This window comes from Dromiciops gliroides, chromosome 4 (assembly GCF_019393635.1).
Source record: "Dromiciops gliroides isolate mDroGli1 chromosome 4, mDroGli1.pri, whole genome shotgun sequence".
In the NCBI taxonomy this organism is placed as follows: domain Eukaryota; kingdom Metazoa; phylum Chordata; class Mammalia; order Microbiotheria; family Microbiotheriidae; genus Dromiciops; species Dromiciops gliroides.
The window spans coordinates 25959254-25973512 of NC_057864.1; the positions used below are offsets into that span (position 1 = coordinate 25959254).

The following is a 14259-nucleotide window of genomic DNA, read 5'->3' on the forward strand; positions in this document are numbered from 1 at the left end:
ACTCACATTTGAAGCCCTCCCAGTATAAAAGACAAGTCCTGTGAGTGGTTTTCCAGAACCCAGAGTCACTTCCACACCAGAACCTTGGTGGTAATGGGGCACAAAGGTGAATAACCAGCTGCTGGCCTAGCAGGGGGCAGAGGTGGGTCCCCAAATAACAATTCCATTATAATGTGCTAAGTGTAATAGAGCAGGCCAAACAGGTTCAAGAGATGGGGCAAGGGATCCCTTCTACCTTACAGGGAGCTGGAAACAAGGTCCTGAAGGAAGAGAAGGCTTTCAGGAGGCAGAGATGTGGCAAAGGCCATTCTAGGCTTGGGCAATGTCACAAGCAAAGAGAACCCAAGAGAATGGGACAAAAGTCCAACAGCAGCTACTCATTCAGTTTGGCTAAAATGCAGACCCTGTGAAAAGGAGCATGGGAAATAAGTACCCTGGGGACAGATGAGAGGAGGATTTAACGCCAGAATGAGGCGTTGGGTTTATCTCACAGGAAATGGGAAACCACTGGAGATCTGAGCAGGGGGCGATGTGTCACTCACAGGACAGAAAGAGGACTCTGACCACTGTGTGAAAGACAGACTGGAGAGAAAGTGGATGGATGGGAGGAGGCAGGGATGACATTCATTTAATACAGGCCAAAGGTCACAGAAGCCCAGATTAGTCAGAGGGAGAGATAAAGAGTTTTAGCAAATTACTAGATGGGGGCATGGGAGGGAGAGGGAAAAATGGAATACGATTCCAAAGTCTGAGGGCTGAGTGATGGGGACAATGGTGGCAGGGATGAGAGGGAAAGGGAGAAAGTCAGATTTGGGGAAGATGAGACCAGTTAGGGGCATGTTAAATGTGAGATACCAGCAGGGCAAAGGAAAATCAGAGCCTGGACAGGGAAGGCCAAAAGGCCCAACATGCAAATGACCAGAAGAGCAGGCAAGATAATACGAAGACCACTGAACAGAACCCAGTGGTATAGAGGTGGGAACTGAAGCTATGGGAGTGGAAGAGGCTGCCCCGGAGAAGAATAGAGAGGGGAAAAAATGAGGCCAGTCCACACTCGCAGGGAAGGGAGGAGACCAAAGAAAGGGCAGAGAAGTAAGAGGAAACCATGGTAGGACAGTGAGGGAAGTCAAGAAAGACAAGTCCCGAAGACAGAATGGTTACTGGTGTCCAATGCAGCACAGAGTCAGGAACATGAAGGTCATCTGAAAAGGCCATTTGCTCAGGATTCCCAAGTCCTCTGTGACTATGAAGAGCCAAGTTCCGATGGTGAGCAAGGAAGCTAGAATGCAGGGAATCCAAGAGAGGACTGTCCAAATTATTGTTTCTAAAAGGCTGGATGGGGAGAAGCAGCAACATGGGACAGTAGAATCAAGTTTAAACTTGCAGTCAGCAAGGACAAACTTACTGGCTGTGTGACCACAAGCAGCCACTTCCCTAAGCTTCGGGTTCCCCATCTGTAAAATCAGGACAATAATTCCCCGAGCTCTGGCTGCTGAGAGGATCAAACAAATGAAAATGTGACATGTCAGCTGGCATTTGGGGGGCAAGTTAGTTTGAGGGGGTAGCAAGGTTAAAAGAAGAGGGTTTTTGGAATAGTGGAACATGTTTGTAGGTAGAGGGGAGTCAAGAGAGGGAAGATACAATAAATATGACAGCTAGAAGAGTTTGATATTAAAAATCAGCTAGAAGAGTTTGATGTTAAAAAATAATGTACAAAGCACCGGCCCTGGATTTGAGGACCTGAATTCAAATTCAGCCTCAGACACTTGACACTAGTTGTATGACTCTGCACAGCTGGGCAAGTCACTTAATCCTCAATGCCCCAAACACACACACACAAAAAAGTAATATACTACTGTGATAAACTTGGCTCTTCTCAGCAACACAATGATCCGAGACAATGCCAAAAGACTTATGGTGGAAAATGCTCTTCACATTCAGAAAAAGAACTATGGAGTCTGAATACAAACTAAAGCATACTGTCTTCACTTTTGTTGTTGCTTTTTTGTTATTGTTCTTGTTTATTCTTTCTTGCATAAAAATGCCATAAGGAAAACCTTTTGTTCTGATTAATGTGGAATATGTTTAACATGATTGTAATGTATAACCTATATCAAATTGCTTGCTGGCCTCGGGAGAGGGGAGGGCAGGGAAGGTGGAAGAAAAATTTGGAACTCAAAAAATATCTTTACATGTAATTGAAAAATATTAAAAATTAAAATAATTTTAAAAGTAATGTATCAGACCACAGTTTCAAAATATAAACCTGTTCTAATTCTATACTTGGCTAGATCTCTTACTTAAAAATAAAATTCACATTTTCCCCAAGAGAAGGCAACACCCGGCCACGTTCAAAGCTGGTCTAAATGAAAGGAAGGTCAAACTACAAGACAAAAAACTCTCGAAGACAAAAGAAACGGGACTGCTCTCGTTTGGCTTTCTTCTTTAAAGACAGTTTTACCATCTGACTATGAGAGCAGAGTTTGGACCGACTGTTCTGATAATCCAAATACAATTACCATTATTGCTTTACAACGGGAATATTTACTGTCCTTCCCCTAATTACTAACAGTGAAATATGGGCCATTCCATTTAAGCCAGTGATAAAATGAAACTTTGTTCTTCTGCAGTCAAGGATATTTGATCTGGCTAACCAAGTCTTCCAAGTGACTCCTTGGTTAGGAAAGCCCTAGGGAAGGAACCCAAAATTAAGATCGAAGACGATAACAACTCCTCAAATGGCCATGGGAATTTTCCTCTCTGAATTGTATCTTGGGTAAAAATGAGTTTTCTCCCAATTCGATTAATTATAAAAGAAGATGTCACCGCCATAAGGACAGACAAATGGCTTCTCTACAGCAGAGATTTGCTTCATGGCAAGTACCAAAACAGATCACTTTAACATGCTAAGAGACTCACTCTAGAACCAGTAAGACCAGTAAGAGAACTCAGAACCCCCTGAGGCTTCAGAGGCTCCTCGAGGATTGAGACCAGCACAAGTCGCGACCTACCTCAGGGCCTTATCATCCTGCACCATCTTTGTCCCTGTTATCCTAGAAATCCTCCCAAGAGGCATTTCATACCAGTGGACCCTTGGGCCTTCTCCCTCATCCTCACAAGACTGGCCCAGCTGCTTTTGTCTGGTGTGTTGATTCTTTAATGACATCATTTGTGTTACCTTCTTCTTTTTTTTTTTTGGTGAGGCAATTGGGGTTAAGTGACTTGCCCAGGGTCACACAGTCAAGTGTCTGAGGCCGGATTTGAACTCAGGTACTCCTGAATCCAGGGACGGTGCTTTATCCACTGTGCCACCTAGCTGCCCCTGTGTTACCTTCTTACAAAGAAGCCACCCCTGATTACACACACTTAACACGGTGAGAAAGAAGTAGGGAAAGGAATTCACTTCAAGGACCCATGCTCCATCTCAGCAAGGGCCTGTGTGTAGGAGCCTGCTCCAACAAGCCAGATGCCCGGGCTTCTCAAAGGCAGCAGCTGGCTTAGCAGTTGCCTGAGGCTTGCCCAAGACTGGAGGCAGAATTTGAACCTGGGTCTTCCTGACTCAAAATCTGGCTCTCTAGTTTTATCCCATGCTTAAAGTAAGGGATGCTGTCAATAAGATGTACACGAGGGAAAGGGTGCAGTCAAAGACCTGGAGGTAGGCAGGCCAACAGCACAATGAACAGAAGCCTCACAGACAAGAATCATGCAGCATCTGTACCTGTGAGGGAGAACCCCTATATCAATGGCAAAGAGATCGTGAATCCAGTCGAGGATTATGTAAGTAATCTTTCTACAGTCATAAGAAGTAAGCATCTCTACTCAATGGCCACATAGGCTTGGGTCCTGGTATTTATCTCTATCAAGCACCTATTTAGGAATAATAAACAGCAGATCTGAGAAGCACACAACATAAAGAGAGGTGGACAGGCATTCTTCCAAAGTTTCCAGCCAGAACTTTTGGATCTAACAAGCCAACATGTTACGTAAGAAGTCAAATCAACAAATATGTACCAAAAAAGAAGAAAATATTTACTGAGCAGGATGGTGGGATACCAAGAAGTATAACACTCAGTTCTTGTTCTTGGAAAAAGCCAATTAGAAAAGTGACAAACACAAAAAGCTAGCCAAGTGCACAAACGACAAAAAACCCTCTTGACAGAAATGGAAGAACCAAAACTTGGTACATTAAAATTGGCACTTAATTTGTCTAAGCCAACTTTTATAGGGTCTGGGTAGGAAGATAGCACAGGCTAATTTCCACATATATTTTATGCATTTTAAATTAGGGAATGCATAAGAGATCTGAGAGTTAATCTATTAACCTCCCACCTATATGCGTATATAATTTAAATTTTGACCCAGAATAGACCAACACTGGAAGTTATTCGCAGTAAAACTTTACTCTTGGATAAAAGACTCAGTCAGAGTGGGCTTTTAAAGGAACATAGTCTTACTGCCACAGAGCAAATTGAATGAACAGAATATGCCTTAAACTCTGGATAAAATCTGACTTAACTGTCTACGTGTAGGATGCCCCCAATACAATGTAAATTCTTTAAGGCCAAGAACGGTTTCCTTTTCATCTTTGTGCCCCCACAGCGCTCAGCCCAGTGTGATGCTGTCCAAGCAGTTGGTCAGTCAGAGCCAGAGCCTGCGCCAGACCCCATACTCAGCACTGGGGAGACAAGACAGTCCCCCCCACCTTGGAGAAAACTAATGGGGAGACAACAAGCCAGCACAGATGTACACACACCCCTCTATTAAGAAGGTTCTTGAGAGCAGCTAGGTGGTGTAGTGGATAAAGCACGGGCCCTGGATTCAGGAGGATCTGAATTCAAATCCGGCCTCAGACACCTGACACTTACTAGCTGTGTGACCCTGGACAAGTCACTTAACCCTCAATGCCCTGCAAAAACAAAACAAAACAAACAAAAAAAGAAGGTTCTTAATAACTGCTGAATCGAATGAGCTGGGCCTCTTCAACAAAGAATGATTCCTAGTGCCTCTGTGAACAGAGTCTTCAAAATGTTTTGAAACCCAGGATGTTTGAAATCAATTGCCTCAACACTTTCTTGCGTGCCCTACATAAGTGAATCCTTTTTCCCAGCCACTTAAATGGGAAATTCCACTCTCCTCCTGTCAGACTGACAATCATTCTGAGTTAAGTGCATCTTAATGGATTTAGTATATAGTTAGAAAAAATGCTGTCTCTTCTCTAAAGTTGTGCTTCCTTCAGCTACCACTTAAAAGCAATTCATTAAAATTCACCCAATATTTTTTTCTAAAATTATATAAATTCTGCCTGGGACACAACACAAGGTAAATATTAACTCAGGTAACACAGGGGTAGATATCAGGGATTTTTTGGTTTTTTACTTTGAAACAGCTTTATTGGTTTGTAAGACTTTACACATTTGTTTTAATTACTCAAAACACTGTGCTATCAACTTGTAATTTTTTTCTATCAACCCCCACTTCAGCCTTAGCCTTTGTTAGTCCTCATGTTTCTTGTCTGTGTCACTCATAGTTCCGAAGCAGAGAATTATGTAGCGAGGGGCTTCTTTGTATGTGTATATTATCAGATGCTTTATAATGAACTTTTCTCCAATACTGGTTCAAAAAGGAATGATTTCCCCCAGTCACTAAATCTAAAACTCAGTTCAATTCAACAAACATGGTTCTGGGGATACAAAAATCGAGGATGACACAGTTACCACTCTTGAGAAGCATTAGCCTACCAAGGGAAACAGAAGCCCCTCATGGTTGCCTGCAATAAGAGGAAGGGGAAGAGGGCACTTGCAGTCTGAGAGCATGAGGGAGAGTTTCAAGGAAGAGGTGCCCGGAGCTTTGCCTGGAAAGAAAAGCGACTTCAAAGAGCCAGGACCTGGAGCAAGTGCTCCGAGCATGGGGGACACCCCCAGGAATGCAGAGGCGGAAATGTAGGATGAAATGGAGAATGTGGAGAAGCCCAACCTGGCCGAGAGGGCCACAGGTGTAAAGGAACAACGTGAAATAAGGAAGGAAGTTGGAGTCGGCCTCTAAAGGGTTTGGGGGTTGTCATTTATTCAACAAAAAATGACTGACCATTACAACACAGACGGACTTGTCGTCAGTGTTCTGGGAGATTCCAAGAGAAAAACCACGTAATGTAGAGGGCAAAATGAGTGAGTAAAAGAGATTCTAACAAGGCACTCCTCGAGGTTCAGAGGAGTGAGCAAACGTGATACCTGGGAGAGATCAAGAAAGTCTTGGAAAAGGAGGTAATGGATGAAGTCGTGAAAATGCGGGGGGCGGGTATTCAGAGGCAAGTCAGGCCAGAAGGGCTAATGGCACATCCTGGGATGGGTCACACAGCCAGTGACAAGCCTAGGTCCAGATGCTGCCAGGGTGAATAGGCAGTGACAGAAGAAAGCTTCAGAAGAAGAAGGAATTGTGGAAAAGAAAGCTGCCCTTTTAAACTAGGTCAACCCATCTGGGATTAAATACTACTTGGCCACACTCTGTGCCTGTGGCTACTCTCCTATGGCTACCTAGGAAAGCTGTACCTGGAAGTGCCCAGCACTTCGAGGTGATTCCGGATGCCAGGGTCAGAGGCCCGCTTAGGGGAAGCTCCTCTCCCATCCTTCCACAGAGGAGGAAACTGGGGCCCAGAGAGATGAACTGACTACCCCAGACAGAGCAGGGGGTGTCAGAGGCAAGATGGGAGCCCAGGGCCTCGGAGCCTGGGGCCCGTCCTTTCCTGACGTGGCCTCAGCACTGGCCTCTGATGCGGGATATGAATTCTGGAGATCTCTTCTTGCTTCCTCCCAGGCCACTATCCCTAGTGGCAGCTCAACAGGCACTGGGCACACCTTCTACACTAGCAGCTCAGCAGGCACCAGGCACACCTTCTACACTGGCAGTTCAGGAGGAACTGGCCACGCCTTCTACACTGGCAGCTCACCAAGCACTGGGCACACCTTCCTCACTGGCAGCTCAGGAGGAACTGGCCATGCCTTCTACACTGGCAGCTCACCAAGCACTGAGCACACCTTCCTCACTGGCAGCTCAGGAGGAACCGGCCACGCCTTCTATACTGGCAGCTCAGCAGGCACCAGGCACACCTTCTACACTGGCAGCTCACCAAGCACTGGGCACACCTTCTACACTGGCAGCTCGGCAGGCACTGGGCACATTTTCCTCACTGGATCCCCTCGACAGCCCGGAGGGAGACCTAAGGCTCTGAGAGGACCATCCCTTGTCCAGCCACTCAGAGAAGCTCTAGTATGAGCCTCCTGACAATCTGGAGTCTGACCAGCTCCATGGGGATGCCTCTAAATGCCCCTCAAACAAGACCTGCTGGTAACTGGGTCCAGGTGTGGGTGGCACAACAGCTGCTTGGTGGAGATTCTAAAAGGTAATTCCAGGAAGATACAATCAGTGCTGCTTAATGAGGCTACGCTGGCAGAACTTCCAAACCGACAACTTCCAACCAAGTAACTGCCTGTACTGACTTGAAAGGGACAGAGAGCTCCACCTGCCAGGGCCAGCTTTAAGTAAAAACGCCCAGCCATTCTTTAGGAAAAAAGGTCCTTCCAACAAATAACTGACCGTGCCAACACTCTGGTGAGAGGCCGAGGTCACTCTCTGTTATGGGCGATGCCTCACTACAGCCAGAGGTGTCTAGGTGACCAGGAAGCAGAAAAGGCCATAAAAACCTTCTTGTTGAGAACAGAACATAAGCTGAGGCCCTCCGAGTTTTCAAGGAAGGAAGATGAGCCTAAATGAGCACAATGGCCTGGTGACCGTCATGGAGAGCTGGCTTCCAGCCCTGGCTCCTTTGGTAACCTCCACATGGCCTGAGTTTGTCAATGACCCTTTAACTGAGAAATCCAGCGGTCTTTTCTCATCCTTCTTGACCCTGCCGACCACTTCCTTCCTCCTGAACGCTCTTTCCTTGCTCGCTTTTGATGCCGCTGTTCTCTCCTCTGGCCCGTTGGACATTCCTCCTCAGTCTTCTTTGCTGAGATATCCCCAGTGTCCTGCCCCTAATGTGTATCTCCCAAGGCTCTGTCCTGGGCTCTCTTCTCTTCCCTCACTACACTTAGTGATCTTCTCAGTCCCCACGGGTTCAACGATCATCTCTCTACAGGTATCTCGTCCAAGTCAGTCTCCTGGTCTCCAAACCCATATCACCAAGTACCTACAGGACATTTACAAATGAACGTCCTATCGGCACATCAGATTCAGCATCCTGCAATCCTGCTACTATTCACTTCTCCCCACCTGTCATGTACCCAATCAGCTGTCAAGCATTTCTTAAATTTTCTTTTATGAAAATCCCTCTCTCCTTACCACCACCCCCCCTTGCACTGAGACTGTAAGGAACACAAAACCCATATTACAAACATGTATACTCAAGCAAAACAAATCCCTGCGTTGGCCCTGTCCAAAAAACTAAGTTTTAAATTGCAGCCTGATTCAATCACCTTTTTATCTGGAGTTGGGGAGCATGTTTCATCATAAACCCTCAAGAATCGTGATTTGTCCTTGTGTCGATCAAAGATCTTAAGGCTTTTAAAGTTGTTTGTCTTTACAACATAATTGTTATTATACAAATTGTTCTCCTGGTTCTGCTCACTTCCCTGCATCAGTTCACATAAGTTTCACCATCTTCCTCTGAAATCACTGTCTTCATTGAGCAGCTAAGAAAGAGCCCCCAGTCAAGGTGAGCTCAAATCCAGTCTCAGATGCTTACTAGCTGTGTGACCCTGGGCAAGTCACTTCACCCTGTTTGCCTCAGTTTCCTCATCTGTAAAAGGAGCTGGAGAAGGAAATGACAAATCCCTCCAGCATCTCTGCCAAGAAAATATTAAATGGGGCCAAGAAGAACTGGACAAGAAGATATGAAAAAACAACTCAATGACAACCCAAAATCATCATGTTTTAAAACACAACAATGTTTCATCACAAACACGTCCAGCCATTCCACTCAGTTTCCAATTCTTTGCCCTCACGGAGGGAAGCACTATAAATATTTTTAAAGTTCACCTTGGACCACAGACTTAATGGTGTCACTGGGTCAAAGGGCATACCCGGTTTGGGGGGCATTATTCCAAAGTGCTTCCCAGAATGGGTGGCCGGGCTGACAGCTCCACCAACCATGAACTAGCGGGCCTCATCTCCTCCAGCCCCTCCAGCACTTTATCATCTTTCTTCTACATTAGCTTGGCCAACTGGAGGCTTGTTTTGTTTCCATTTGCACGTATCTAATGATCAGTGATCGGGGCATTTCCTATGGCTAAGGACGGGTTTCTTCTTCTCCAAGTCGCCAAGTCCTGTCTTTGCACCGTCCACCAACTGGGGGATGGCCGGTCGCCACACTTGCTTCTACTTCTAAAACCTCTTCCACTCCGTTCTCCTTCCCTCTGGTTAAATGTCCGTCACCCCAGCCCAGGCCTCCCTCACCTGCCCCACGGCGCTGGGCCCCTGTCCCCCCACGGGCACCGGGCACACCGAGGGTGCTTAAGAGCTGCACCTGCAGGAAGGTGGGGGGCCAAGGGGCCGCTCCCGAGCCTCCCCTCCCACCAAGCAAGTTTGGGGGCGGAGGGAGCCTCATCCCGAGCAGGGCGCCCCAGGTCCCTCCCCGGCCTGGGCCCGCACCTCACCTGCCGGCCACTGAAGCATCGTCGGGGAAGCCCATCCTGTACAGTGTCACCACCGCGGCTCCGCCAAGGCCCAGGTTATGCTGCAGTGCGACCTTCGCCCCCGGAACCTGCCTCGGGCCCGCCTCCCCGCGCAGCTGCCAGCAGAGCTCAGCGCACTGCGCCAGGCCTGCCGAGTCAAACACAGAGACACAGAGCGAGCCGTCAGTCAGGCCTGACAAGTCGCACCCGGAGCGAGCGAGCGAAGAGCGCCTGCCCCAGACTAGGGGCCGCCAAACCTACTTGGGGGCCGACCTCCAGAGTGAGAGGAGCTCTAGGCCAAGCCCCAGGCACCACTCTCCACCTCCCTCTCCCCACTTTCAGACCCTCAGGCTCACAACCTAGGAATTACCTTGCACTCCTCATTCTCACCGCCCCCCCCCCATCCAAACTGCTACCAAGACCAATCATTTCACCTCTGCAGCATCTTTTGCCTATTTCACTTTGGTAGCATCTCTTGCCAATTTCACCTCTGCTGCATCACTTGCCAATTTCACCTCTCCAGCATCTTTCCAATATGCCTCCTTCTCTTCTGACACTGCCCCCTCACCCTGGTGCAGGCCCTCATCACCCCATCACCTGGACTAGCTGCTGGGGGAGGGAGGGGTCTGCTGGCCTCCAGTCTTGCCCCGATCCAGACCAGCTTTCATTCAGTGGTTACCAACCTATTTCCAGACTGATTCCAAATTACTCCTCCTTGTGCTCTCCACAGTGTGGAGTGTACATGATGCCCAAACTTGGCCTGCTCACTGGTGCCCATACATATTTTCCCTGACCCGACTCATAGTTTTGCAGTGGCTGTGCCCATGCCTCTAATGTACTCCCTCTTCACCTCTTCTTTTTAGAATCCTTAGCTGCTTTCAAAGTTTAGTTCAAGTGCCACCTTGTACAAGAATCAGTCAGCAAATAGGTTGGTGTCTGAACAGGAAGGGCTTGAAAGGCCAAACAGAGGTGCCTGTAGTTTAACCCAGGGAAGCTAAGAGCCACTAGAGTAGGAAAGCATAAATTCATTCTGAGTAGGAGTGATGTGGTCAGATCCACACCTTAGGGCTATCCATTGGGCTATTTGGGAGGATCAATTTGAAAGGGAAGAGACTTGAGACAGAGCAACTAAGAATTAGGCTACTAGAGTGGGAGGAGGGCTTATTAATTCACCCCTTTGGACCTCAGTTTCCTCATCTATGAAACAAGGCTTAACTGAGCTCTAAGTTCCTTTCCAGCTCTGCAGAAGGATCTAGTATCCCATGAAAATGGTGAAGATCAGAATCGGTCTTTTTCCTTTACCTGGCTCCCAATTTCTTTGCCAGCACAGCTCATTGGAATAAGTCAGACTGGAACTCCTGTCACTGCATAGTCTTCTTCCTATTGTTACCCTTCCTTTTCATTTAGAGTTGACCCTGACTTCTGCGTCAATTCATCTGTGGTCTGACTCCGCAAAGACAGATGACAAAGCAGTGATTCCCACCTTTGTAACCACTGGGCTTCTGTGCTGGTCAAGCCTGACCACCCTGTGAGGCAGGAACAGCGCTAGTCTAACTCCATCTTAAAGATGAGGAATCTGAGGTGAGAGACCCTGGTCAGCGCCTGAGTCTTTGCCAAGGCCACATCCAAAGCTCCCTCCACTACGTCAGGTTACTGTGCATTGAGGTTACTTGGATATCTGTTATCAGCCCTTAGCAGCCCTTAAGGACTATGAAGGCACAGAGACCAAGATCTCATCCCTACTGCCTAATATAGCACACATGCAGGCCCTGATAAAAACTGAATCTCTTCATCTTATCAGTCACCAATGGATGATTATCACAGAGTGTTCTCAACACAGATGAAGTCCACACATACCCTGTGCTACATATATCTGGGAAGTTGTTTTTATTTAAACAATAAATCCTTTATTTCCTTGTCATTTTTCTCACTCTTACAGAAGTTGACAGCAGGTAGGAAATCTAGTTCTTTCATCTTTTTCATTGTTTATTCCCTCCCACCCTTTTTTGCTCTCCAAGAATGTTTCTGGGTAAACAAGAGTTTACTTGAGAGCCCCAACCTCTGGGAACAACAGAAATCAAAAGCTGACCTCAGAAATCCACTTACCCAGAAACCCTCACAGTCAGTTACTAAAAGACAAAATATTTTATAACAAGTTGCCTTTTGTTTTATTTCCTTATATAATCACCCCCATGAAACAGCTTTGCTCCCCTAAGCTTGGGGGGAAATATACTGTCAAAACATGGTAATGATGTCCTTATAAATGAAGAAGATTCTTTATTGGGGCTCCATCTAATCCCATTATCTAATTAATGGAAAAGAATGTATAAATGTAAAAGTGTTATACTCTACTGCTCGATTTCCTTTCTTATTGTCAATATCCATGCCTGAAGCCTAGTATAGTGGATAAAGAGCTGGCCTCAGCATCAGAAGATTTGGGTTTGAGTCAGGCCTCTTATGGCCACATTACGCTGGTCGACTCATTCTCAGAGCTCCATCAACTACCTAAGACTGAGGTGTGGTGAAGACAACACCCTGACTCGGTAGGAGAAGTTCCTCACCTGGGGCTCCCTACACTGAGGAAAATCAATGGTCCAGTCCAAAAAAAAATACCATTCACCGAACACCTCCCTACCTCTTTTGAATGGCCCATGAGAAGACTTATGGGGCACATAAAGATGAATGGGTCTGGGGCAGCTAGCTAGCGCAGTGGATAAAGCACCAATCCTGGATTCAAGAGGATGTGTGTTCAAATCTGGCTTCAGACTCTTGACACATACTAGCTGTGTGACCCTGGGCAAGTCACTTAACCCTCATTGCCCCACCAAAAAAAAAAAAAAAAACCAAACCAAGGTAAAATGGGTCATACCTTCCAGGAGTTTAGCAGAAGATACCCCAAAGCATAAATCAAGGCAGAGCATGATAAGTGCATAAGAGAAATAAACAGAGCTACGAAAGTTCAGAAAAGAAAAATCATTTGTGACCAGGAAGAAGCAGGAAAGGTTCCTGGAGAAAGTATTTGACCTAGGTCTTAAAGGGCAGAATTTCAACAGAGGGAGATGCATCAGCCCCCAGTCCCAGGTCCACACCTTCTGAGAAGTGAGATTTCATCTGATCTTGTCCAGAAAAAAAGCCACCAGGCTTCTTCCCAACCATCTCTAAACTGTGTCTCCCTCAGTCCCCCTCCCAGCCCTCTCCTCCCCCCTCAATGTGCTCTCTTCCCCTATTAGAGAATGTTCCTTAGAGGAAGGAGGGAATGCTTTGTAAATGCTTCTCCATCCCTTCATTCACAGGTGGGGATATTGAAGGATGCCATAAGTTCAGGCAAGAGAACAGAGGAAGAGATGCCCAGGACATATCTGGGGCCAGTCCTGCTGTGGCGTGGTTGGCTGGAGCTCACAGTAGGTGAGAGATGGGGGTGTGAACTAGGACTGGAAAGCTTGGATGGCCCCAGAGCAGGGGCTCTTCAGCTTCTTCACAACCTGGGCCCCCTGGGGAGTTAGTCTGGGGAAACCTTTCTCAGAATGTTTGTAAATGCATGAAATAAACTGCAGAGGATTACCCAGGAAAGCCAGGGTTAGCAGAAATGAGGATGTCGCTGCTTTCTCACCCAAGTTACCCGCTGACTCCGGGTTAAGAATCCCAGATGTGGAATACCAGGCAAAAGCACAAGTTTGGGAGCAGGGTAGTCACATGACATGGCTGGTGGCCAAGTATAGGCGTATTTGAGGAAAGAAGGGCCTTCTCAGGCTAGGAGGTGATTGCAACATTACAGACAAGGCAAAGAAAGACTAGACCAGGGCACTGGAAATATCAAGTCAGCCTCCTTAGTTGTACCAACGTTTTACTGTCCAGTCCTTTCAACAAGATAACCCGGAGCTGAGCAGAGGAGGATTGAGCCTATGGATGCCACAGGAAATCCAAGCAGGTCATCAGCTGATCAACGTGATAATCACTACAGTGGCAAAATTTTATTTTGGAAGGTACAACATCATGTTGTTTTAGCAGATCAACCTTCCTCATGCATTTCTGAGTTTATCTTTTTTTGATATTAACTACAGGCCAATGAGTCTGCCTTCACTTCGTGCATTATTTAAAGCATGGTTAGTAAACATGAAGAAAAGGCAGCAATGATCATTAAGGGCCAGTACCGCTTTATCAACCACAGATAAACCAGATTATCCTAAGGTCCTTTGGTGACAGGGTCACTAGGCTTGGAGATCGGAGTCACGCTGCACAAACAGCTTACCCAGACCAGAGCAAAGCCTCTGACAAAGTCTCTCCTAACAGAAAGGTGGGAGCTAGATGACAGGATGGGTAGGTGGGCTGAAAACTGGCTGAAGAGCAAGAGCCCAGAGGAGTCATTAAGGTCCATCTCCATTGCATGCCCCAGAACCTTCTTCCTAGCCCTGTGCTGTCTAACTTTTATCAACAACTTGGATGAAGACAGAAGAAAGGCTGAGGGAGCTCACAGATGATGGTGTCTATGTCTAAAAAGATCTCAACAGGCCAGAGCACCCTGGGCAGAATCCAGGAAGGCAAAATTCAACATAAAGTCTGAGGCATGGGTTCCAAACATCAACCTCACAGGGGT

The 14259-nt window shown here is 46.8% G+C and overlaps 1 protein-coding gene across 2 annotated transcripts in view; it reads right to left on the bottom strand.

The window, feature by feature from the left end:
- The window catches only part of SCP2 (sterol carrier protein 2), a 72343-nt gene that overhangs the window by 15747 nt on the left and 42337 nt on the right, over positions 1-14259 (bottom strand). For both annotated transcript variants that reach the window (XM_044001267.1, XM_044001268.1), the window contains one exon: positions 9648-9813. In XM_044001267.1, the coding sequence (XP_043857202.1) occupies positions 9648-9813 (166 nt within the window). The remainder of the gene's footprint in view (positions 1-9647; positions 9814-14259) is intronic.